The 27238-nt window shown below is 45.7% G+C and overlaps 1 protein-coding gene across 1 annotated transcript in view; it reads right to left on the bottom strand.

Moving 5' to 3' along the window:
* Positions 1 to 14969: 14969 nt before the first annotated feature.
* The window catches only part of SPRYD7 (SPRY domain containing 7), a 503469-nt gene continuing 491200 nt past the window's right edge, over positions 14970 to 27238 (bottom strand). Inside the window, exon 5 of the mRNA XM_069639108.1 lies at positions 14970 to 18739. Coding sequence (XP_069495209.1) covers positions 18642 to 18739 — 98 coding nt within the window. The 3' untranslated portion in view covers positions 14970 to 18641. The remainder of the gene's footprint in view (positions 18740 to 27238) is intronic.

The raw sequence follows: 27238 nt of genomic DNA, 5'->3' as shown, positions 1-27238 counted from the left end.
TTTTTGTTGGAGGTTCCTAGAAAGAGTACGTTGCAGTAGTCTAGCCTAGAGCCGGTGATGGCTCTGGCTATGTTGGTGCAGTTCTCTTTGGAGAGAAAGGGTCTGACTGCGTTGATAAGTTTGGCATGATATGCAGCTGCTGAGGCTATTGCGCTGACTTGTCTATCCATGGATAGGCTGGAGTCCAGGTAGACTCCCAGAGTTTTGACAGAGTCGGAGACCGGAATTTTAATGGAGTCAATGGTGAAGTGGCTGAATTGTGCATCTAGATTTTTTAGTGTGTCGGGGGAACCTACCAGGAGGAGTTCTGTTTTGTCAGAGTTGAGGCATAGACCGTTGTCTGCCATCCAGGCTTGGATGGTGTTGTAGAGGTTGTTGAGGGTCAGGGAGTCAGTGTCATAGTTCCCTGTGAGAGTGAGGAGGATCTGCGTGTCGTCGGCGTAGTTGGTGTAGGATATGCCCATAGCGTCGAGGATGAGGAAGAGGGGTCGTGTGAAGATGTTGTATAAGGTGGGGGAGAGACAGGAGCCTTGGGGTACACCACAAAGTATAATGGTTGGTGATGCGGCGGCTAGGTCAGAGAATACTTGCATGGTTCTGTCTTGTAAGAAAGAGGTGATCCAGGCTGTGGCCTCTGGGGAGAATTTGGCAGTGGAGGAAAGGTGGTGGCATAAGACACTATGATCCACGAGGTCGAAGGCCGCGGATAGGTCAAGGAGTAGGAGAAGTGCTGGTTTACCCAAGTCTCTAGCATCGTCCATCTGGTTTTTCAGGTCAAGTAGGGCGGTTTCGGTCCCGTGTCTGGGGCGGAAGCCAGATTGGTGGAGTCCAAGGAGTTTGTTCTCTTCAATGAAGTGCTGGACCTGCAGGTAGGCTGCTTTGTCCAGTATTTTGAGGAGGAATGGGACAGTGGTGATGGGTCTGTAATTGTTGGGTGAGGTGGGATCGAGAGTTGGCTTTTTCAGTGTTTGAGATGGATTGGCACATGAAAGTAAGCATCCTGAAGGTCCAATGAAACCAGCCAGTCCTGAAGCTGAAGAGCCTGAAGGATCTGAGAAAGGGTTACCATCTTGAACTTGTCCTTCCTCAGGAATTTGTTCAAATTTCTCGAGTCCAAGATGGGTCTCCATCCTCTGTCCTTTTTGGGAATGAGAAAATAAGGGGGGTACCAACCCTTGTTCCTCTCCGCTAAAAGAACAAGTTACTTCTTACCTTGTAACGTTCTTTCGACGGGATGTTCCTCCGACGTATTCCTCATCTTAGATATCTCCTTCCAGCTCTGCTGGCCTCGGAAAATTTTTTCTCTAGAGGGCGCTGCGTGTCGACGTCCTCCGAGTCGATGTCCCTCGACAGCCGCCGTATCGACGTTCGACGTCATCCTGCCATAAAGGCCGCACGCAGCGTCCGTTGCTCAGTTCCGTTTTGTAGCCCACAGTATTACTGTCTGGACTAGACTAATCACCCTGAAGGAGCGTAAGCTGCAACAACAAGGGAAGTAGAACTGCGGGGATGGATGGGAGGGTCGATGAGGAATACGTCGGAGGAACATCCCGTCGAAAGAACGTTACAAGGTAAGAAGTAACTTGTTCTTCGAAGGGATTGTGTCCTCCGACGTATTCCTCATCTTAGATAGGCTCCCATAGCAGTATTCTATATTCGGAGGAGGGAGTACTGACTTCACGCTGTCTTCCATTGATGAATAGAATGCAGTACAGCCCTTCCAAACCTAGTCTCTTGACTGGAGGAGGAATCCAGATTGTAAAAACGTGTAAAGGTATGGACAGACGACCATGTAGCGGCCGCACATATGTCTTTAACCGGCACGCCTCTTTTGAGGGCCGATGAAGCTGCAATACCTCTGGTCGAATGAGCCCTAAGGTTTTGAGGGGGCTCTTTCCCTGCCAGTTTATAACATTCCAGAATGGCTAGAATGATCCATCTGGAAATGGTCTGCTTAGTTATTGGTAACCCCAGCTTGTGACCTGTGTAACCTACAACAGCTGGTCTGCCTGTCTTATCCTGGCTAGTCTACTAATGTAAAAACTTAAAACCCTCCTAGGGTCTAGTCTGTGTAACCTCTCTTCCTCTTTCCCCGGGTGAGGAGGAGGATAGAAAGATGGTAGGGTAATCTTCTGAGTGATATGGAATTCAGAAACCACCTTTGGGAGGAAATTAGGCTTCACTTGCAGGACAACTTTGTCTTTGTGAAAGATTGTATGAGGGGGTTTACAAGAAAGAGCTTGTAATTCGCTCACCCTTCTAGCAGATGTAAGTGCTATTAATAAAACAGTTTTAAGGGTAAGGAATTTTAACGAACAAGAATGGAGAGGTTCGAAAGGTGTACCCATCAGGAAAGTTAGTACTAAGTTTAAATCCCATAGGGGAACTTGGAATGGTCTTGGGGGATAAACATTGGTTAACCCCTTTAGAAACTGTATTACCAAGGGTAATTTGAAATAGGATGGTTCTTCCGCAGTACGCTTAAAGATGGATAGCGCTGCAAGATAGCCCTTAATGGTGCCAACTTGAAGGCCTGAATTTGCCAAATATAGTAGGAAGGACAAAACCATTGGTGTACCACATGAAAATGGGTCGATATTCTGTTCTCTACACCAGCTGCAAAATCTGTTCCAACGGCAGCGGTATAAAGACTTTGTTGCTGGCCTCCTTGCCGAAAGCAACACCTCCATAACATCAGGGAGGTCCCAATCCTTGTACCTCAGCCGTTCAGAAGCCAAGCGTGAAGGTTGAGGGTTTTGATGTCTGGATGGAGAACCTGACCTCCCTTCTGTGAGAGTAGGTTCTCTCTGAGTGGAAGTCGAATTGGAGGGCAGATGGACAAGTCTAGAAGGTCCGGGTACCACGTTCTCCTGGCCCAATCCGGGGCAATTAGGATCATGGTTCGCCGGAATCTTCTCAACCTCCTGATCATTTGAGGAATGACAGGGACCGGTGGGAACGCGTACAGAAGCGGAAACTCCCAGTCCACTATGAACGCGTCTCCCAGAGCTCCTCTCGGAGGAAATTCCCTTGAGCAGAACAGGTCGCATTTCCTGTTTAGGCTGGTGGCGAACAGATCTACCTGAGGGGTTCCCCAAAGGGCGAAGATCTCTTGAAGGACTTCCTGAGCTAGCTCCCACTCGTGGGAGATTGTGTTCTGCCTGCTCAGAGCGTCCGCTGTCAAGTTCTTCTCTCCGGCTAGGTGAATTGCCGATAGAGAGATTCCTTCTTGGATTGCCCAAAACCAGAGCTGCATCGCCTCTCTGCACAGGGGTAGTGATCCTACGCCTCCTCTTTTGTTGAGGTAATGCATGGCCACCGTGTTGTCCGTCATTACCAGGACGTTCTTCCCTTGTACAGCTGGCAGGAAAGCCTTCAGCGCAAGTCTAATGGCTCTCAGCTCTAACAGGTTGATGTGTAGTCTGGACTCCGATGGAGACCAACGACCGCTGATGGTCAAGTCGTTGGCGTGGGCTCCCCACCCCGTGAGTGAGGCATCCGTGACTACTGTTATCTCCGGCCAGGGTTGCCAAAACTGTTCTCCTTTCAGAATGTTCTCCTGACAGGCCCACCACTGAAGGTCTCGAGCCACCCTGCCGGGAACCTGAAGAAGATCTGTAATTCTCCCTGAGAATTGTGACCACTGAGTCCTCAGTGCCCACTGGAGGGATCTCATTCTCAGGCGAGCCTCTGGCACAAGGAAAATGCAGGATGCCATGAGGCCTAGCAACCTCAAAAAGTCGAAGGCTGGGAGACGTTGGGCATGTTGGAACTTGGTAACCATCTGTAGAATATCTTGAGCCCTCACCTCTGGTGGCGACGCTTTTCCCAGGGAAGTATCCAGGATCGCTCCTATGAACTGGAGTCTCTGCGATGGTATCATTTGTGACTTCTTTAAATTGAGGGAGAAACCCAGTCTGTGAAGGAAGTGGCACACGTGAGAAACAGCCCTGATCAGCCAATCGTCCAGGTAGGGGTAGACGTGAATCCCTTCCCTCCTTAGACTTGCAGCCACTACCGACATTAACTTGGTGAAGACCCTCGGGGCGGAGGTCAGCCCAAATGGCAGCACTCGAAATTGATAGTGAGAGTTGCCAATTGCGAACCTCAGGTATTTCCTGTGTTTGAGATGGATAGGCACATGGAAATAAGCGCCCTGAAGGTCCAGAGATACCAACCAGTCCTGGAACTGAAGGGCCTGGAGAATCTGAGAAAGTGTGACCATCTTGAATTTGTCTTTTCTGAGGAATTTGTTCAATTCTCGCAAGTCCAAGATGGGTCTTAGTCCTCCGTCTTTCTTCGGAATGAGAAAGTAAGGGGAGTACCAGCCCTTGTTCCTCTCCGCTACAGGTACCGGTTCTATGGCACCTTTCTCTAGCAGGTCCAAAATTTCCTGCAAGAGGAGCGGATCTGGAGCTTTCTGAGAGCTGATCCCCGGTGGATGACTGAGGTATACGTAGGAAAGGCAGGCAGTAACCTTGGCCGACTGTTTCCAATGCCCAAGCATCTGACGTGATAGCCTGCCATACCGTCAGATGTTGAGTCAACCTGCCTCCTACAGGTGTCCTGTGAGGGGAGTCCTCAGAGTGGTTTTGGGGCAGCTGATGCAGATGCCGATGGTTAAGAGGCACCTGCTGTTGCTGCGGCTTTAGAATATCTACCCCGTCCACCTCGGGTAGTTCTTCTTTGACCCCTTTGAGCCGGTCGTCCTCTACCTCTTCCGAATGCGGAGTAGAAGCGAAAGGACTTGCCCCTCGCAGAGGTTCCAGTGGGGCGAAAAGGAGTCTGACGGATTGCAGCTCCTAGGGATTTTGCTGCAGCTTTTGAAGTTTGCAGTTTCTCTAAACTGTCATCCGCCTTTTTCCCGAACAAAGAAGAGCCATCGAATGGCATGTTCAAGAGCCTGGCTTGCACATCTGGGGCAAAACCCGACTTTCTCAACCAAGCGAATCTCCTGGTTGATGTACTTGCCGCCATTGCTCTGCTGATACTGTCAGCCGAATCAATGCCCGTCTGGAGGGATTCGCACATAGCGTCTTTACCGTCCTGTATAATATTCAGGAACGCATCCCTTTCTTCTCCCTCCGGGATGCAGTCAGCCGCTGTAGAAGCACACTCCCAAAGTGTATGGCTGAACCTAGCAAGGGTGCAAGTAGCATTAACAGACTTTAACGCCATGCTACATGCTGAAAAGACTTTCTTTGCCATAGCATCATATTTTTTATCGTCCCTGTCCTGTGGGACTGTAGGATAAGCCGTCTTGACATCGGTAGAGGATGCTGCTTGTACCACCAGACTTTCTGGGGATGGGTGTTTAGACAAAAACTCTGGGTCTGTGGAAGATACCCTGTACTTTGTAGACAGTTTTTTATTTACTGCTGGTATTACATCTGGGGTTTCCCAGTTTGTCATGATCTTTCTCTGAAGAGCTTTATGAAAGGGCACCACTGGATCCTCTTGTGGGCCTTTGTCAAGAATATCTGTGAGGTCATCTTGCTGAAAAGATTGTGAAGGTGTAGACCACCCCATGAACTCTGTAATCCTGGCCATTAAGGCTCTGTAGGGGGTTTCAGCATGCTCCCCCGGGTCTGGCTTAGCAAACTCCACCTCAGGGGAAGTGTCTAACCCACTTGCCTCATGTAAAGAATCATGAAGATCCTTTAATCTGCGCTCTTCAGAGGAAAATTCCTCTCTAACTGGGGTTACAGGTCCCTGTAACTCAAATGTGTCTTGTTCAGACAAATCACCCTCTTCTAAAATTGAGGATATAGTTCTCAATTGTTCTGAACTCATAAAGGGAGTAAATCCCATTTCCAAGGCAGAGGGTGCCGAACTTGTCATTATTGGCCTCGAAAGCGTCGATGTCGTCGACGCCGACGTCGAAGGCTTCGAGCGTGGCGTCGAAAACAGAGGTGGAGGCCTCGAGGACCTCGACAGAATTGGAATTCTACTCGACAATATCGAAGCCATCGACGTCGAGGGCCTGGGGATAGTCACTGGATGTGTGGTAACCGTGACTTTTCTTGGCGTCGACGCCGGTGTCGAGGCCGGCGTCGAGTCGACAGACCCGTGTGTCGAAGGTCCCCTCGACAACGGCGTCGAAGACATCGACCTCGACGGGACCTTCGTCGACGGCGTCGACGGAACCTTCGAGGAAGGTTTGGAGGTCATAGTCCTGCTCGAGGGTTCGAAACGCGCCCGAGAGGTTTCTTTCGCCGGGTACTGCGACTCGCGGCGTTTTTGACCTTCGGGTCTTTCGACCAGAGCATCGCTCTCGGCAGTCTTCGAGGGGGTCGAGGCCGCTTTCTCGAAGACGCTCATCATATTCTTTCGGAATTCCTCCCATTCAGCCCGGGAACTATGTTTCGTGGGGCAAGGGATTCTTTTTGGCGAAACAGAGGAAGAGGAAGACGGAGAAGGGGATCTTCGACGTCTCCTCTTCGAGTGCTTCGATCTCGAGGAGTGATGAGACCCACTCCGAGACCTGGAGCGCGAATGGTGACGAGGAGACGAATGTCTCGACTTCGTCGACGAAGAAGTAGCTTTAAGTCTTACCTTTCTCCAGCTTCCCCCTACGCTCCTTCAGGGCCTTAGCTGTCATGGACATACAGTCCTCGCATTCCGAACAATGGTGTTCAGCTCCCAAGCACCACAGACAAATTCTGTGAGGATCGGTCAACGACATCTTTTTCCCACAATCTCGACATTTTTTGAAGCCGGATCGAGGAGTTGTCGGTTCCGACGAGGAAGCCATCGAGTACGGATCAAATAACTCGAGGTAAATAGGTATTAATCTGACTAAGAACTGAGCAACGGTATTCCGTGGCACTGAGTAAGCGCGGAAAAACGGAACTGAGCAACGGACGCTGCGCGCGGCCTTTATGGCAGGATGACGTCGAACGTCGATACGGCGGCTGTCGAGGGACATCGACTCGGAGGACGTCGACGCGCAGCGCCCTCTAGAGAAAAAATTTTCCGAGGCCAGCAGAGCTGGAAGGAGATATCTAAGATGAGGAATACGTCAGAGGACACAATCCCTTCGAAGTACATGTTCTATTGCACCTTTCTGTAGCAGGGTTAAAATCTCCTGCACAAGGAGCGGGTCTGGAATTTGTACAGATTTGGCTCCCGGTGGATGATCTTGAGGCCTCTGATGAAAAGGAAGACAGTAACCATGGGTCCCCATCGCTAGTGCCAAGGCATCCGACGTAATGCCCCGCCATTCGTCCAGATACTGAGTGATTCTGCCTCCCACCGCGGTCTTGTGGGTTAAGGCCTCAAAGTGGCCGCAGCAGTGGCTGAGGAGGTAATAGCCACTGCTGTGGCTGATCTAGCACCTCTCCCTTTTCCACAATGAAAGGGTTTTCTTTGTTGTCCCCTCTGACTGGCCTTCCCTTTTCCAAAAGAGGAATAGAAGCGAAAAGGGCGACTCTTCCAGGAAGATGACCCTGCGTAAGAGTCCTGTTGAGGTTGCTTTATAGCGGCGCTGAGTGATTTTGCTGCCGCTTTTGAGGTCTGCAGCTTCTCCAAGCTCTCATCCGCCGCCTTGCTGCCAAACAACCACAAACCGTCAAAGGGCATATTGAGTAATCTGGATTGTACATCAGATTTGAAACCAGATTTTCTCAGCCATGCGAATCTACGCAAGACTACACTAGATGCCATGGATTTGCTTATACTCTCTGCGGTATCCAGTCCTGACTTGAGGCACTCCTCCATAGCCTCCTTCCCATCCTTTACTATCGCCAGGAAACCATCCCGCTCCTCACCCTCTGGATCTAAACAGCTCCACAGGGTGTAAGTGAACCTAGCTAATGTACAAGTCACATTAGTAGACTTAAGGGCCATACGACCAGAAGTAAAAGCCTTCCTCGCCCAGGCATCAATCTTTTTGTCGTCCCTGTCAGGGGGCATAGAGGGATAAGCCGACTGTCTACTTGCAGTCGCAGCTTGAATTACCAAACTTTCAGGCGAAGGGTGCTTAGATAAATATTCTGGATCCGAGGGAGCAGGTCTATATTTTCCTACAAATTTCTTATTTACAGCCGGTAGAGATTCAGGTGTCTCCCAATTTGTCATAATTCTCTTTTGAAGAGCTTTGTGGAAGGGAAGGACTGGGTCTTCCTGAGGTCCTTCATCAATAATGTCTGTTAAATCGTCCTGGTCATATATATGGGACACTGACTTCCACCCCATAAAATCTATCACTCTTCCCATGAGGTTCCTATACCCCGGTTCAGCATGGTCTGTGGGGTAAGGCCTTTGAAAATCTACCTCAGGTGAGGTATCTAGGCCACTGGCCGATTGTAGGCAGTCATAAAGGTCTGACTTTTTGAATTAGGATCTACCAGTTCCTCAGGGACTTCTCTTGTCCCGAATCGAACACCAGCTGATGTAATTTCCTCATCAGAGGTTTGGTTCCTCAAAAATAGCAGACAGATTAAAAAAATTCTTATCTGGGCTGAGGGTTGAAATATTTTTCTGGTAAAGGTGGAACAGGCCTAGCCTTAGCCATAGTTGTTACCTTGGGAACCGGTATGAAAGATTTCCCAGACAAAGGCGTCGACGGAATCGACACCGGCTTCGACATACTCGAAGGAATCCCCGAGGTCATCGTGGATGGCTTCGATGTAGAGTAAGGCTTCGCCGCCGAGGCCGAAGGTATTGACAGCATTTTTGGCTTTGACGGCATCGTCGAAGGACGCGTCGAGTCGACAGCGGACTTCGACGAGGAGGACACCATTTTGTCCTCAGGCAACCTCGATTTATGCACCAAAGGTTTCTGTACAATCTCATGAGGCGCTGGAGAATCATCGTCCGAGGACGCCCTCGACTTTTTATCGGATTTAGCTTGAGACGTTTTTGATTTCCCTCCGTCACCTTTAGAGTGGACAGGGGCATGCTCTTCACACAGCTTTTTTGAGTGGGTTGGGCCGCCTTCTCAACATTTTTTAGCATTGAAGCCCTAAAGGCCTCCCATTTCTTTGGGCAATCATGCTTCGAAGGACAAGAAATTAACCTTCTGTCGGGCGAGGAAGAAGAGGACGAAGATCTAGGGCGTCACTTTTTAGATTTTTTCGATGACTTTTCAACCTCGATCGCCTCGACTCATGACCAGATTTAGATCTCGATTCTCTCGAGTCTTTTAGCAGAATTAAAAGACTCTTCCCCCACCGCTAGCTTACATTGGTGTTCCTTAAGAGCCTTGTTCGACATCGCCTGACACGACCTGCAATCGTCGACTCAGTGATCAGGACTAAGGCACCAAAGAGTTGCGGTGAGGATCCGTAATGGACATCTTTCTTCCGCATTTAAGACACTTTTTAAAACCGGTCTTGGGTGTTGTCGGGGTTGAGGAGGAAGACATTTCTCGATGAGAAAAACGGACGCACCGTTTTCGATACACGAAGCAGAAGCTTGGAAAAACAGAACTAAACCAACGGGCGCGGCTCGAGCCATTTATATAACAGATGACGTTGACACTCAACGGCGGCCTTCGAGGGACCAAGCTACGCGGCCTCGAGCACAGAGCCCTCTGGCGAAAAAATTTCTGAAGCAGCAGCAAGCTGATGAATATATCTAAGATGAGGAATACGTGGGAGGGCACAATCCATTCAAAATTGCTTTACTTGGCTGGGCACTAGACTGGACTTCTCGTTTATGGAGAAGACAAATTGGAGCAGTAGATTGATCGTTTGCTGCGTGTTTTTAAGGCACCTCTGGGGAGAGTCCCCAGTAATTAGCCAGCCGTCTATGTAAGGTTACACTTGAATGGACTGTCTTCGCAAGTGTGTGGCCACCACTGTTGTGAGCTTTGTGAATACCCTGGGGGCTGATGCAATGCGGAACTGTAGCACTTTGAATTGGTAGTGCTGGTTTCCCAATTTGAATCTCAGGTATTTTTTGTGCACTGGCAACATTGAAATAGGATAGTATGCATCTTTAATGTCCAATGTCGCCATCTAATCCCCCATCTTTAATAGTGGGATGACTTCCTGCAAGGTTGTCATCCTGCATTTTTGTGGTTTGCAGGGTGCAAGTCCAGCATTGAGCACATTGTTAGATCTTTCTTTGGAACAAGGAAGTACATTGAATAAATACCTTGATTTTGTTCCATGAAGGGCACCAGCTCGATGGCACCTTTCCATAACAGGATTTTGATCTCCTCCTTGAGGATGTCGAGTTGTTTCGAGGAACTCAACCGAGTATCCTTTGGCCACTGTATCGAAGACCCAGCGGTCTGCCATTATTCCCTCCCATTGCTGGGCAAAGAGTGCTATGCGACCCCGACTGGGCATGCATGGGAAGGAACGTGTATCGGCATGTGATTTTGCGAGAGGCTGCTGCATCTCTGGAGGCTGCAGCCCTGCCTCGTCCTTTCCAGCTGCGAAACCCACGCTGCTGGTGTGATAGGATGTCTGAACGTGTGGACTACAGAGGGAGGCACCAGACGTGCGTACGCTGACATGGCCTTTTTTTCCTGTGTCTTGGGCCCAAAAGTGTTGCTGTGTGTTGAACGCTCCCCTTGGAATGAAGGGCTTGTTGGAAATCTAACTAAGGATCTTGATGGTTTCATGCTCCTTCCTTGCTGTCTCCAGCTGGTCGTCAACAGCTTTGCCAACGAGGAGACCCTCCTCGATGGGCATGTAAATCAGGGTCACCTGTGTCTCTGGCTTAAATCCCAAGTCTCTAAACTAGGGGTGTCTTGTAAGGAGGGTCCCCTCTGTAATGACTTCCTGAGGTGCCTCCAGAGTCCAAGACATTCTTCAGGATACCCGTTTTCCCTCAGTGGCGATCTTAAGAAGGTGGGATCATGCCGGTTCTGATACAGAGTCCAGATGTCGTGAAACCTCATCCCACTGGGTTCTGCTGTAGCTGGCAAGCAATGTGGTGTTTGTTATCCTAGTAAGGTATGCAGCAGAGGTTGTGATACGCTTCCCCAGCGTGTACAATTTCTTGCTCTCCTTGTTAGGAGGTGCCTCAGAGGTTGAGAGTGGAACACCAGCTCTCTTCCTTGCAGTGGTCAACACCTGGGAGTCCAGCTTAATGGGACCCCTAATTTAGAGGGGATCTGAAGGAGAGAGCCTGAAAGACTTTTCCACCCGTGGGTTGACTGCGCTAGGGAGGTGGTAGAAAGGGATGGAGACACCCTTTTTTTGACAGACTTCAGAAGAGGTTTAGCTTGGCTAACCGGTTTCTTCTCGTTGAGAATATCCTCAGCAAAGTCAGTCCATGCAGGGATTGATTTGTATGTGTTTATGCCAAAGTGGTGAGCAGCCTTCTTCAGCAGCTCATTGTAGAGAGGCTGGTCCGCAATTGGAGAAGAGTGACCGCCCTCAACAATGGAGGGGTCGACTAAGATGAGGTCTGGGTCATCCTGGTCTGATCATCTGCCCTGGTCAGTTTGTGTGGACGGTATGTCCCCATAAAGAGAACCTTGTGAGGGCTCTCCCAGGGGTAGGGGGGGGGGCAGGAAAGGAGGTTGGCACTGGCACTGCAGGAGGCTGCTCAGCAGGCTTTGAAGGAGTGGGCAGCTTGCTCATAAAGTCCACAAAGAATTACATTTTCCCCATGGTGTCCTCAAACTGTGACTGGGTCCAGGGGGTAGCAGACAGGATGGAGGTTGGTGCCACAGGAGTGAGCTTTGGCACAGGAGGTGCCTCCGCCGGACAAGGGGCTCTGGGTGTTCCCTTGGGGCTCTCCCTGGGGCACTTGTTAAGGGCGGAATTTAGATGTGAGTATTCTTCTTCATAGTCTACAGAGGTCTGAGAAACCTGTTTACCGTGAGCAGAGGGCTCCTTATGGTATTTTTCTGAGTCTGTGTGATTTGTGCTTTTTCAACGGCTGTTTCGGCGTCTCCACCTCAGCCGCCAAGCAGTGTTTATGCGCACCCTTTGTTGGAGTGTGTGCATGATCGCCATGTGGTTAACGTGTAGGCGGAACAGCGGGCGTGGTCGGCGTGAGGGCGGTGGGCAGAGGCACCAACCGATGGTGTGCGGCCCTCCGTTGACTTAGTCGTCGATGGACAGCTGTGGGGGTGCTTATGGGAAGGGGTGTGTGCAGTTATGCCAGCATCGCCAGAGCCCTTCCTCATAGCAGCGCGCTGCTAACTTTTCAGGCTAGGGACATGCGTGTGGGAACTAGACAGTTCCACGTTAGTGTCTTTGAGATCCGAATTGGAGTCTCAGCTGCCTCAGTCTTCGTTATCTGATTCGAAGATACCAACGGCAGTCTCCGGCTCTGCCGACATGGCATATGCCGCCCACCTTTTGGTTCTGCGCTCCTTATGTGTCTTGGGCCTAACGAGCTTGCAAGCAGCACAACAGGATTCGAGATGGCCACTTGGAACGCAATGGTTACAAACTCTGTCTTTGTCTATCCACAGGAATTTCCTGTTGCACTTAAGGCAAAACTTAAAGGGCGTGTCCTCAATAATGGAGAGGCAGCAAGACGTAGGTAGTAAGGGCAGGAAATAGGTGTATGCATTCTCTGAATAAGAAAGGATCAGTCCCCCCACTCTCCCTACTCGTTAGGCCGAAGCCAGGTGTAGGTCTATGCCCATTGTTGGAGCAGACATGTGGCTCGGAACCAGGAATCAGCCATTGAGAAGCTCTGGGTATCAGCAGTCAAATGATTTCATCAAACGCAAATGACCAGAGAAATTGGGAAGAATTTGAACTCTTATGCACAGCTACGGACTCCGCTAAATAACAACTTGCCACAATGACGGAAAAAAATAATCTGAGGAACCTTGATGCGCAAGTGATCATGGGTACAGGGTTCGTCACACTAGGGATAGTAGTATAGTCAAGCCCTGGTGATGTCGCTTTTCAAACTTCAAAAACGTAATCTTCAATACTCTGCAACTTCCACTAGATGTCGGCCTATGCAAAGCATGTGATTCTAAACAGATCCACAAGCCTCAGAAATATATGGGATACATTACTCACCGTAATCGTATTTCTGATGCTTGCATCTGCTTAGATTCACATGCTATGCATAGGTCGACATATAGAGGAAGCTGCAGAGTATTACAGTTGTTTTCGAAACTCGAAAAGGGACGTCGACAGGGCGTGCCAGCAATACTATCCCCACACACACACACAGACACAAGAGAGAGAGAGGCACAGGCATCACAGACTTTTAGGAGTACTACCAAACGGCCCAACTCCAGGTCCTAGTGGACCATCTGAGAGAGAGAGAGAAGCAGTGGGTAGCGATGGAGAATAGCCTCTTTGCACTCGTCACCCTGGGGGAATGGCTCTGGGCCCCATATACCACCTGGTCCTCTGGCACATCTGGAGGCCCTCCAGCGAGATGAAAGTCTTAACTACATGGCCATCACCGCTCAGCTGTATATGCCCCCCGCCCCCTCAGAAGGGACAAAATCACAGAACCCCTCAGATTCCAACAGTACTACGAAGCAGGCCTGGCTAGAGTGGGACAACTGTGGAAAGATAGCACTTTTATTGCCAAAGCTGACCTGGGGGACGCCCTTGGGATATCCGACATTCCCCCCATGCCATTCCTCCAACTAAAAGGGTCCCTGACAAATAATGGTTGGGTACATAAGCTAAGCCGCCCACTGACCCGATTTGGACAGGTCCTCGAATCTTTCACTGACATGAAAGGCCTCATCTCTGCATTATATGCTTCTCTCATAACTAGGGCTCACATAACTGTCCCGAACACCCAGAAATGATGGTCCACAGACCTGCATCTTCCGGAGGACACAGCCTTTGGCAAACTAAAGAGTGGTATGGCCCTCTGCCATTGCAATGCAATACAAGCTGCACAATGCCAGGCTCCTTCGTTAGGTGGTACCTAACCCCCCCCCCAGCTGCTCTCCAAGATGTACTACAATGCCATTCCCCTGTGCTGGAGAGGCTGAGGTGAGACCAGCACATACTGGCATATGTGGTGGGAGTACCCATCAGCTCTTAGCTTTTGGAAGGAAGTGCTGGCCTGGATTAAAGACATAGACAACATCCACAGAGCACTGTCGCCCTTATTGGCATTATTTAGTATTGAAGAGCACAATGGCGATTTTTCATAACTGCCGCATATGCAGAGAAACCTATTTTTAGCTGCTAGGGTCTGTGTCACCATTACTGGAAGAGAAGCCACCTCCCGAAGCACTAAGACTGGCTTGCTAAGGCACGTGACATTTACGAGATCGAAAACCTAACGGCTATCCTAATGGAATCGCACACTCACTTTAATGCACAATGGCTACCATTGAGTGAACACTACCGACACATGGACAGAGAAACATCCCAGACTTGATAAAACAGGAACTATGGCACCCACAAACATCCTCCCAACCCAACATACCATGACCCGCAACCAGACACCAAGCTTGAAAGCATCACTGCATGACCCTACCCCATGATCCCAGTTTTACGATTTTTCTTCCATCAACCCAACTGGGAGGGGGCGCAGGGGATTTGTTAATGAAGTTGGCATATTTTAGTCACAGGATGACTGTTGTCATGTTCTTTTGGTGGCTATTCCTTTCTGGGAATTCCCAGGACTCATTGTTATTTTTGATTACCGCCAACTGGCATCAAGCTTCTCATTTATTGCATTGTACTGTAACATACCATGTGGAGAAAAAAACTTCTATTAAATACATTGTAAAAAAAATATTCTGCAGTTCTGTGTTGCAAGAGGAACACTGGCACAAGTGGAGAGCCTGCCTGATTGGCCATTATATGAAGAGGTTCCTACACCCGTTGGGTAGGACTGTAGTTATGTCTGTACAGGATGCTGCCTTTTGGAAATCAGCCCGCCGAGCTGCACCGATTATTGGGTGGTACACAAGGATACAACAGGCAAAATCACACTTGTGGGACAACTATTAAGATCATGGCCTGGTGATGCACTCATGCGCCAAAGATGCTGTGAAAGAGAACACTAAAATAACTTGGACAAATCACAGAGCACACAATAACTTGCGTGGCAACACGTCACCAAAAAAAAGACTTTTATTTAAAGCACGCACAAGACAATTTACATTCTTGGCATATCATATTTAAAGCTTTTCAAAATAATAACAATCACTTCAAAATTCCTTTAAACACTGTTTTCACACCAGCACGTTATGTTTTATTTCCTTGCTTTTCACACGAGCGACAACCTGTTTGACAAATAAGTGACATGTATGCAACAGCTGCCAGTTATCGGGGGTGACCCAGAATCCAAAGGCACAGAGTACACAGAAAGAGGAGGGGGGTACAAGAGGGATGTGAGTGCTGAAGGCGATGTAGGTCTCTAGATGACATCTAAAATGCATGACACTCTGCAGTTCCCCAAAACGATTATCTTAAAGTAGATGTCTGTCATGATGTAGGTAGATATACAGGTGGTATAGATCAGACATTTTTCTTTTTTTTTTTTTTACTTTAGGCCACATGCCTGCTAATATATGGCAAGGACAATGAAACGTTCAACAATATACATTATGATTTTAACTTGTCTACTGACGGTGTACAAAACAGCATTTCAACGTAGCGCTTTGCATTTTAAAAGTTCCAAAAGTGCATGTAAACTGTATGGCATAGCAAAGACTTAGCACAAGAATCGGTTCCTTCACTTCACACTTGAAAAAGATATATTACCACCAAAATCGGATCACCGAAAAAATCAATATAGCTTATTGAGCAATTTCCAAAGGTGGCAGTAACTACAATAGGTAGTGCTGTTGGGAGCATATAGCTTGGTTATTTATGTATATGGTAAATGTAGTCTTTCCATAAACCGAAATGAAGAAGGGGCACCTGTGTGAAAAATAATTTATCAGAAAATACATTTTCCGCAAATGTGTTGTTATATGTCGAGTGATGACAATTACACACCAACAATGAGCCAGCAAACACAGGTGTAAATGACAATATTACTGTAGAGTACAAGATCACTCTACTTGGCTAAGAAATAAGTCTCTATTTGAAAAACTCCACAAAGGTGATCCACGAAGCGGCTTTACATCTCTCCTGCAATGCACATAGGAGCGAGTCAAGCATTTGATGGCAAACAGTCAGTGGAGGAAGGAGCCTACATGCACCTTGCATTGTCTAGGTGGAATGGAAATGGTTTAAATACAGTAAAATATGGGAAGTCCACAATGTGAGAAGTTTGCAGTGGATGGAGACTAAGGAGGGGCTTGAGAGCTCAGTGGTAAAAGTGGACAAAGAGGCAGCTTGAAGTACAAGACAAGGAGACAAAATATGACTACTTTTGTAGTTAATTCATTCTAAAGTACAAGAGCTCCACGTATTACAATCTAGTAAAAGTAAATCTCGGATTCTGTGACCTTAGAGTGTGTCCTGTGCATCTGTGAGGTCAGAGATTACTGAAATTCTGCAACCATATGTCGACTGCACTTTAATTCGGTGTTCTGTGCAAAGATGGTCACTAATAACCATGCCCGATTCACAGGGGGCAGGCGTGTGGTGTGGAGACGAGTACAGATAAAATGATCACAGTATACCTCCCTCACAAAGAGATGTCTGGAACGCTGCAGGGAGACACCTTTGAATTCCCATCTTCAAAACTGCTGCTGCAACTAAAGCGTGCATACAATCTTTCAAATGCTGATCTAGTATGCCACTTTAATGTGACCAAAGTGTTTTAGGAGACTGTGTGAAGGGGGAATGTTGCATACCATAGGCACAAGAGGAAAATAAAAAGCAAGATGCAATAATAACTTTATTGGTTCTACAATCCTAATGCGTGCCAAAAAACAAAAAGGCCCCTCCCATCATTACTCATTTACAACGAGTTAAGCACAACATCACTTGGCGTAACATCAGCAGATCAGGACTTCAAAGAATGATGAACAGATGTTGCTTTTAAGCAGAAACACATTCAGGGCAGGGCTGCCTTTTTATGAATGAAAGTGAAAAGCATAAAATAAACATGTATACAGCAAAACATTTATTTATAATACAGTATTTTGGGACTGCTAACTGTGCTAGAACGACATGGCGATGCATTCAAAAGCGAACTCCAAAACCTTTTCAGACCTCTATACGCAAAGTGTCTTTGCCCCAAAGTTTTTCAATAACCAAGCTCGCCCAGATCTCACCACTCTACATCATACTGCGTTTTTTAGAACCACAGGGGGAGTTCGGGGGTAATACTGTGACACAATGCCTCCAACCATGGCCCTGGTGAAAATATTTGGTGCTCATAAATGGGTACATCAAAGCCAAAAGGTCGCTGGGGATTAAGAGCCAGTCCTCCTTACTGACCAGGCAACATTTGAAGCGAGTTCACTTTTTGCAGAAAAAATAGCAGTTTTTCAAAGAGCACACTGTTAAATGAATATTTTGCGTTGTGTTTATTAAAACATCACATGTTTCTAGGTTTGTGTATCAGTAGAAAGACTTAAGTCGGCCCCCAAAGTCGACGCTCACTAACATAATCCGTAACTTGCAGTGGGATGATAGATTTATTTAAACCCTTTGTGTAGACCGACCATAAAAGGGTGTATCCCCCCCCTCCCAACACATTTACGACATATATGCAAGTCAAAGACTAGCACATTGAATTGGAAGTGTGCAACAAGGGGTGACGAGGGGTGCAAGAAACCTGGAATGTAAAGGTTACTATCATTATGTAGCTGGAGTACCTGCTCAGAGGGCAATTCAGTGTTTATCGTTCCTCAAACTCCACTACCGAGAATAGCTTTGAGAATACAATATTTTTTCTCCAAATATAAACATCTCAATTTACATAAAGGAATCATTTACAAAAATAGGTTCATACTGTCAAAGCTTATTAACTTAAACGCAGACAAAATCGCAATCCCGATCTCTTTAAATTAATGAATTATTTTCAAAATAACATTTTTAATAACTATAAATTATCCAATCACCATAATGCAGGGCAGTAAAGTAATGCATAAAACGATGACCCGATTTGTTTGTTTATTCCTCATCTGAACCGTGACCTTCCTTAGTACAAGAAATGTCCTTCATGTTCTTTGCACCAGGAAACTGCTGCACCACCAGATGGGATGGGTTGTTGCAGCATTCCGAAAACTGCTCGCCTAAGGCAACACTTCGCCATTTGCCATGATAAATACTCTTGTATTCGTGTACAGCCAGAAAAAAAAGTGACTAGTTTTGCCAAAATGCTTCGAACGGTGGCCAACTACTCGAGAAATGGTCCATGTCTGGCGGAAAATTTGAACTGGCTTTTTACAGTGCCACTACCAACGCAAGAGAAATCTACTGATCAGAGCAGGGCTTCTATCGCCAACGACGCACATTCCCATGGAAAGAAGGTAGAAAAGCAATCCCCCCAAATCAAACATTAAACGAACGCCCCTTATTTAAGAAGAAATCGGATATAGCAGCATAAGGCAATTGTTTACCGAGCACTGCATTTGTGTCAACGGTATACCTTCATTCCTGTTGACCTTGTGAAGACCAAAAATCAGACACAACTAGCAGAAACCACGGAGTTTCACATCATACGTGCACGCTTTAAAATCAAGAGTCAGTAACAGTTTTCTGGTGCAGATACAAACACTCACAGGCAAGACACAGAAAACATTTCCAAGACGGCACTTGAAGCTCTGCTAGATGTAAAGGCTTTAGAACAGTGCAGGTGTGTGATCTCTCCTGACGAAACGTTTAGAAAATCTGCTGCTCAAAGAGTATTTTTTCAAATCCTGCTGGGGCAATGTGGTAAAATTCGCTGAATTGACAATCCAAAATTGCGCTGTCGTCCACTGCAAGACAAAAATAAATGGGTTGTGAGGAACGGAACACCATTGAATTGTGCAAGTTAACGAACGCATTCTTCACCCTACACGTGTTTGCTTACTGGGAATGTGAGATGTGATGGGGGATATGTTTGGTGAGGACGACTGGTCCACTGCACCTACAAGTGTCGAGGAATAAAAGCAACCTCTATGAATAAGGGGCATAAGGCCAATTACACAGCTCATAAAAGAATCCAGAGTTCCAGGGATTGTTAGGAGTGTCCTGTGTGTGCAGTACCTGGATGGACAATACTGTTGCAATAAAAAAAATGTTTTATTGATATGGTTGTGTAAAAGTTAACCTTTCAATACATACAAAATTCCGTTTTCACATAATATGATATATATATATATATATATACACACACATATACATACATATACATATATACACACACCATAAGACAAAATTACAAACATTTTTTTTAATTATTTGGTTAATTGATAAATCAACTTTTCAAATTATTCTTACATTTACAAGTATTTAATTAGTGATTTAACTTATTTACAATACAAATATTCATACACCGCTGATGCAAATATATACAATATAATGTACAATATACATATAATTTAATATAAAATATTAAAATGTCTAATATTCCCAGACATCTTCCAGATTATATAATCCTTAAAAAAGAAATGGAGGTTAAGTAGTAAAACATGTTTCCTAGATTTCCTAAGGAATCAAGTCATCAGTCTAAATCATTACAGAGTTTGTTACACATTGAAGATGGTAGGAAAATATTCAAGAATTGAACAATTGCAATCTGTATTGTAATTCTAGCATTGGAAAAAAGTGTTTGCCATTTTTCAAATTGAGTAAAATGGTTCTGAAATACTACTTTGCCCTTGAAGCATCTACTTCTCAAACTGTTTAATGCCTCGCATTCAACTAGTAGATGTTTCAAAGTTTCAGTCTGGGTGATGTTCAAACAATACCAGCAATAATTTTGCTCACAGAGAATAACTTTTCTCCTAGGTAGTACGTCACGAGTTTCCCACAGATTCAGTCTAAATCTCATATATTCCCTACAAAATGTTATACATGGATATTTGATTAAATAATCAGCCGTTATCCCATATCTCTTAGTTCCAAACAGATTTCTAAATCTTTATGCAATAAGTACTTCGTGAAATTTTCAGCCCAGTCATGTTGAAATATTTTAGTTTTTGCACGGTTGGAATTTTCCATCAATAATTGAATGGTGATGCCTGCATTGCTTAAGATATCCACAATGTGCTCACGCCATTTTTGCAGGTATTTGCTTTTGGATGCAAGTAAATTATAAATTGTAATTTGCAATATGGATGGTATATTTAGATTTTCTAGGGACTTGCAAAAATAGCCACATCTCTTCCAGTGTACATGTGAATTGAGTGAGGTCAGCCCTAATTCATAACGAATTATCGCAAGTGGCGTACAATTTGGCAGTTGTAAAACTTGTTTCCAATATGACGCCTCTATACAATCCCAAAACATACGTTCTTTAGCAAGGCGGCTTCAATGCCATTTAACAATATTGGAGTGACTTTCATTTTATAGTACATAATAATGTGTTTCATTGAGAACTTGCCAAATTTCCTAATTAGTATCCTAGATTGAGACACCAATGATTGTTTTCAATTCGCACATATATTGCGTCAATGTTTTATTGTGTTGAATTGACACTCCAAGATATTTATATAGGCATGTGTTTGTTAATCTGTGCTGCTGCAGATGCCATTCGCATCTACGTACTTTTGGTCCTCGACTGGGATTGCAGCTGAGAATTTGAGTCTTCAGTTTATTTATACTAAGATTGTTTGCTTGGGCATACACATCTAATCGATCCAGCATGTTTTGTAACCCCATTGGCGTCTGTGACATGAGGACCAGATCATCCGCGTAAAGCAGATATGGCATTTGCTGGGTCCCAATTTTTGGTGCATCTCCCACACAATCTGTGAGATGGTCACCAATATCCAAAATGTAAAAGTTAAGTTAAACAGAAATGAAGCTAAGGCACAGCCTTGCATCAGGCCTCTGTGCGTGGCAATCGGCGGTGTAAACCTGCCATCTAATGAAACTCTCACACGCATTGATGTATTAGTGTGAAATAGGGCAATTAATGCTACTAGCGAGGGAGGACAATTTTGTTTTCTTAATTTTGTCAAGAGTGCGGCTCGATCAATCGAGTCGAACGCGGCTCTAAAATCAACAAAACCTAAATAAAGTGGTTGTTTCTGAGATGACCGATGAGCTTGGAACATTGCTAGTGCAAATATGTTAGGAGTTGTACCCAGGCCCTTCACGAAACGCGCTTGGAATGGATCTAATAGAGAATTTTCTTCAGCCCATATCTTCAATTTCTTGAGCATTATTCTGGAGAATATTTTTCCTGGAGCGTCTAACAATGAGATTGGACGATACCTGTCTGGTGACCAACGTTCACCCTTTTTATAAATAGGTACTGTTATCGCCTCAGTCCATGTTCGGGGTAGTTTTTGGCTGTTTATCGCACTAAAGATCTTGAATAATATGGAAGCCCATAACTCTGGGTGCATTTGCATAACAAAGTTCGACAAGCCGTCCGGTCCTACAGCTTTTGATTTGCTAGCAGTTTTGATTAAATTGAGTATCTCCAACTCATCAATGGGCAGATTGAAAATTATTGGTTTGGTGTCTTTGCTACTTCTAGGCTAGTGCATTCTTTAACAAATTACAAACTTAAACAAGGTACGATATAATCCTTAAAAAAGTTGCTGGATACGGCATAGTGATTAAATACATAAAAACAGATCTGGTCAAAAATTCATTATAATAGGGTCAAAACAGGTAGTTCTAAAAAATGTCATTGCTGCTAAAATAACATCTGTTGACCATTAAAAAGTAAAGATCATAGCTCTTCAGGAGTTAAGCAATTCCGGTCTGCAAAAAAATGTAGAAGTACAACTTTCTAAAATCAAGCAGTGCTGGACATTCTACCATAATATGTCAAAGTTTCAAGCATGCAACGATTTTTGCAATGTCTACAGGTCCTGTCAACAAAGGGAGCCTTCACTCTTATCCCAGTTAAGGTCCCGATTCATGGAAGGGTTTTATGATGGCGCAATCCCGCAGGAAAACGTTCTATAAATCACGCCCTTAATCTCTAGTAGGCAATTGATTCAATGTTATTCTTAAAAACATATTTTGGGATTTGGGAATTTAATAAAGTATTATTTGGTCTGATGCAGTGATTTTAACGCAAAGCTATTTTCTTGGAACAATTGGTATCTCTCACACAGCTACCTGCCTTGTCGCCTGCCAATCATTCCAGCATAGTTTGATTTTTGCTCGAATTGAATTATTAATCAACATTTCTTTCGATATGACAGCAGCTTCCATGCATTGGAGTGGGGCAGTCATTCAAGGTTTCAATAAATTATCTATTGTCGGCATAACCAATTTTGCCAAGATAAATAGCAAGTTCTTAGGAGTAATCAAACATTTCCTCTACAATGCTATCATTTTCCAAACCCCAATTTCCCTCTGGGAAGGGATGGGGACCCTGCCGGGGCTTCCTGCGACTGCCGCTGCACTTGAGGATGGTCAACCCACATGGGAGACAGCCGCCCAAGGTATCACTGATGAAGCCATGTGACGACAAGTATGAACCCGACTGAGGGATGTCCACAGTGAATGGTTGGTCTGAGCCAGATTGAGGGAGGCTAACCACTAAGAGGAGGATCAGAGCCCGGCTGAGGGGGATCCAAGGGTGAAGAGTAATCACCCTACTTGAAGGTTAACATAAGGAACTTTTGTTTGGTTGTTTTGACATATCGGGCCCTCTAAAGCAAGAGACTTTGCATGAGAAGAGACTTGGACAGAAAGCCCTTAAGAGGAAAGGAACTGCAAGCTTGTGCCAGAGAAGCCCAGGATTGTGCTGTGCTCAAGAGTCCTGCCTTGTCCCGTGCTAAAAACGCAGGGAGACGTTGGCCATAACATCCTCACTTATTTTGTGAACACTTCTTTCTTTTCTTGTGAACATTCTCCCACACTATTTTGTAGCACAGCGGTAAGGATTGTCAATAGGTTTTCTTAGTATAAGCCCTTTTTATTGGACTAGACTCCACTAGGACTACTATTATTAGGCGTGTTAGTGGCAACAAAGTCAAGAGACCTAAGCGCTTGCAACAGAAGTCAAAGGAGGAAAGGCCGCAGTTGACAGACATGGGTGTGTTGCCCAATACTCCACAGTAGAAATATAATATAGAAACATTTTCAATCACACTGCGTCAAATTCCAAATGTTGCATGCTTGATTGCATTAAATTTATTATATGAAAGTCAGCCTGACACGTGTTTCGAGCCACTGCTCTTCCTCTGAGGCCTAGTTGTAAGCAACATATAGGTATCATCAACAAAAATGAATAAACATTGGTATGCAAATAAGCGGCCAAGACCAAGGTGAAAAACAAAAGGAAACAGTTATACATAATTCCATTGTCAAATATTAAGGAAACTTATACATGGAAACCGTTGTGTAATTAATGAAAGCATTCACAAATGTAGCAATCATAAGAAATCAATATGAAGAAAAAGAAAAACGGGGAAAATAAGAGACAACAAAAAAAAAAAAGAAGGTGTAATTAATGAGTATCCTGTTGGATATATGGCAAAGTGGTTATGTTTGTTACAATTAATCACATCAAGCGCGAGACAGGCTGCTTCTGTTACCCTATGTACCTTGTATCCTCTTCTGTTCTTGTGTATGCCTCCATAGGAAGGATAGAGATAAACCTAACAATAATTGACGATGATGGCTCATTGGTTCACCCCCTCATCAGACCAACTCTTACCAATAAGTGATTACTCTGCTGGGAAAACGCTTGCATGCTTGGACACTAGAAAATTGAGAGAATACATGTGTTTGTCTAGTCCTTGCAAACTAATCAATCACTTGGGGCAAAATACATGAGTGTAATACAAATAATAAAGATTTAGCTCTAGGGCTTCGCAATTGCGGAAAGATATAGATCTGTCGTACGACATTAGTGGAACCCTAAGAAAGAAGGATGAACGTTGCACGATTGGTGTTCAAACAAGCGCGATTATGTAGTGCCATGTAAAAGCATATATAGATAGGAAAAAATTAAATATTATAGTTAGGTTGAGATAAGCTCACGATTGCTGTAAGAGATAGTATAGCGGCCGTGCAGATTGCCTAGGGACCGTATTCGAAGAGGCTCACCTGCTTAGCCTCTCGGCCTGTGTATACGTTGTCAGGGAGCCGCAACCAGCTAATCCGCATATATATGACATTGTGGAGACTAGCGCATTGCTTGCTGGAGGCAAGCCAGTGCTCGGGTCTGCACCATCTTGGTTGTGTACCCGTAGTGTGAGAACCATAGATGGCCATGGATATTGCTTATTGAAACGAGCTAGATTTTTGATACAAAATTAACAGACCACCTGATAAGTAACTGCATTGGCCAATTAGTAATGCTCCGCAATGGGGTGAGTAACGTAATAACAAAATATGTCAATCCGCGCGTGCATGCATGAAAATGCATTTCAACCTGACAAATCCTGTCTGGTGCTGCTCGCCTTTGTTATTGAGTTACAAAGACAATATCACTGGCTGATTTGTCCCGTTTGATACTGATTGTCTCTCCCATTGTGTGCTACACTCTGTGGAAAGCCTAATGTAGAGGTAATTTCTACTTGCAGTGTGTGTGATATATTGAAGCGCCCTGAGTCAACCTGGTGTAACCCTCTGAAACACTGCCACCTGCATGGCACTGGTAAAAGCAAACATGGTCGAATTAATCATCCTTGAAAAATATATTTATATTTCCCAGTTACAGTGGCACAAAACCTTTGTTTTTTTAGTAGAGCTGCACTCCCATCACAGAGATTGGTTTCGCCAAAACACGGCAAAAATTGCCGACAAAACGAGTGGGGAGCACTCAGAACAAAAACTGCCGAACAAAGCTTTCGAAGGTAGAAAAAGATTTATTTTAACAATGCAGTTTTTAAAAACTGCTTCCCAAATATTTCCATGCCAGAGAGGCTGATATATATATATGGGATACATTACTCACCGTAATCGTATTTCTGATGCTTGTATCTGCTTAGATTCACATGCTGTGCATAGGCCGACATCTAGTGGAAGCTGCGGAGTATTAGTTTGTTTTTCGAAACTCGAAAATGGGCGTCGACACAGGCGTGCCAGTAATACTATCCCTAGTGTGACGTCCACTGTACCCAAGATCCCTCACGCGTGTAGGATCCTCAGATTGTATTTTTTCTGACATGAGGAAGCATGAGGAGTAGCGCGAGTACTGATAATCCAAGCAGATAGACAGAAAGGTAAGACTACCAGCAATCATGCGCCTTCTCTCGGAGGGGAGGAAGGGTGGGTCGCATGTGAATCTAAGCAGATACAAGCATCAGAAATACGATTACGGTGAGTAATGTATCCCTTCTGAGGCTTGTGGAATCTGCTTAGATCACATGCTGTGCATAGATTAGCGAGCAGTACCAGAAGAAGGAGGTGGGATGTGAGAAGAGTCATGAGCAAACAGGTGTCTCAGAACCGCTTGTCCCACTTGTGTATCTGTCTTGGAATGAGTGTCAATGCAGTAATGCTGAGTAAAAGTGTGAATAGAGCTCCAAGTAGCTGCTTTGCAAATGGTGTCGAGGGGAACATTTGCAATGAAAGCCAGAGTGGCCCCAATGCCTCTAGTAGAGTGGGCTCTTGGCGTAAAAGGCAGAGTTTTTTCAGAAAGAGAGTAACACAGCTGTATACAGTTGATAATCCACTTCGAGATAGCGCCCTTATAGACGCGATCTCCCTCTCTGCCTGTAGCTACGGAGACAAACAGTTGATCTGTTTTCCTTAGCGGTCTGGTTTTGTTTACATAGTAGAGGACCGCCCTACGCACATCTAGGGTGTGTAGTTTCACCTCAGCCGAGCTTTGCGGGTTCTGGAAGAAAGCCGGAAGCTCGATGGACTGGTTTACATGGAATTTAGATATAAATTTAGGTGAGAACCTAGGGTGTGTGCGTAAAACCAGTTTGTCTTTGTGGATAGTAAAGAAAGGATCCTGCACTGACAGAGCCTGAATTTCACTGACCCTTCTTATAGAGGTAATGGCTACTAAGAAGGCCGTTTTATAAGTCAGGTGTTTGAGACTACTTTTATGCATGGGTTCGAAAGGGGGGCCCATGAGCTTAGCTAGCACCACATTGGGGTCCCATCCTGGCGGTGGGTTCGAAATAGGAGGGTGAAGTCTCTTTACTCCTTCCATGAAGGCTTTAACTACTGGTACTTTCCACCACGATACCTTGTTATGGGATGTGGTGTAAGCCGAGAGGGCTGCCAGGTGTACTTTCAGAGAGTTAAAAAGCAAACCTGCGTCCAGCAGGTGGAGCATGTATGTTACAACGTTGGAAGGAGTGCAATCAACTGGGTTGATTTGTTTATTCTGGCACCAAATAACGAATCTCTTCCACTTGTCAAAGTAACAGTGCCTTGTGTTTGGTTTCCTGGATTCTTTTAGGATGTCCATACACCTCTGTGGTAAATTGAGATGGCCAAACTATGACTTCAGGAGCTATGCTGCCAGGTTCATTGAGTTGGGTTCCTGGTGCACTGTTTGACCTTGTTGCTGGGACAGTAGGTTGTACCAGGCTGGGAGTTTGATGGGCTCGCACACCGCCATCCTGCGTAGGTGTGGAAACTATGTTTGTCTCGCCCACATGGGAGCAACTAGGATGAGCGTCATCGATTCCTTGTTCATCTTGTACACCACCTTCCTGATGAGGAGTTGGTGGAAAAGCGTACGCAAACATCCCTGACCAGTTCATCCACAGGGTGTTCCCTTGGGAGTCTGGCTGGGGGAACCTGGATGCAAATCCTGGGCATTGTTTGTTTTCGCTTGTGGCGAATAGGTCTATAGTGGGGAAACCCCACTGAGAGAAGAGATCCTCTACGATATCACTGTGAAGGACCCATTCGTGTTCTTCTGGGAGGGAGTCTCTGCTTAGGGCATCCGCTAGGGAATTGAGCTCCCCTGGAACATGTTGTGATGACAGGAAGATGTTCCGTCTGAGTGCCCATATCCAGATTTTCTGGGCAAGCTTGGACAGATTTGGCGAACGAGTCCCTCCTTGTTTGTTCAGATAGAACATGGCTGTCGTGCTGTCCGGATTTGCACCGACAAGTTTAGCAGATGGGGCTCGAACGCCCGAAGCGCTCGGAATACTGCCAGAAGTTCCAGCAGGTTGATGTGGTTCTTGGCTACTGAGTGAGACCAGAGACCCTGAGCTGTGTGGTGGAGATGGTGAGCTCCCCACCCAGTCAGGCATGCATCTGTAGTCACCACTGCTTGTACTTCGGGATCGTAAAAGGGTTTTCCCCTTGCGAGATTCTCTCTTGTCCACCAGTGTAAGCTCTGTACGAGTGTTGGCGAAACGACCACTAGATCGTCCCACTGA

The sequence above is a fragment of the Ambystoma mexicanum genome, chromosome 7q, assembly GCF_040938575.1.
Source record: "Ambystoma mexicanum isolate Mex_15411 chromosome 7q, UKY_AmexF1_1, whole genome shotgun sequence".
NCBI classification, from domain to species: domain Eukaryota; kingdom Metazoa; phylum Chordata; class Amphibia; order Caudata; family Ambystomatidae; genus Ambystoma; species Ambystoma mexicanum.
This window is presented reverse-complemented; position numbering and strand designations above follow the sequence as displayed.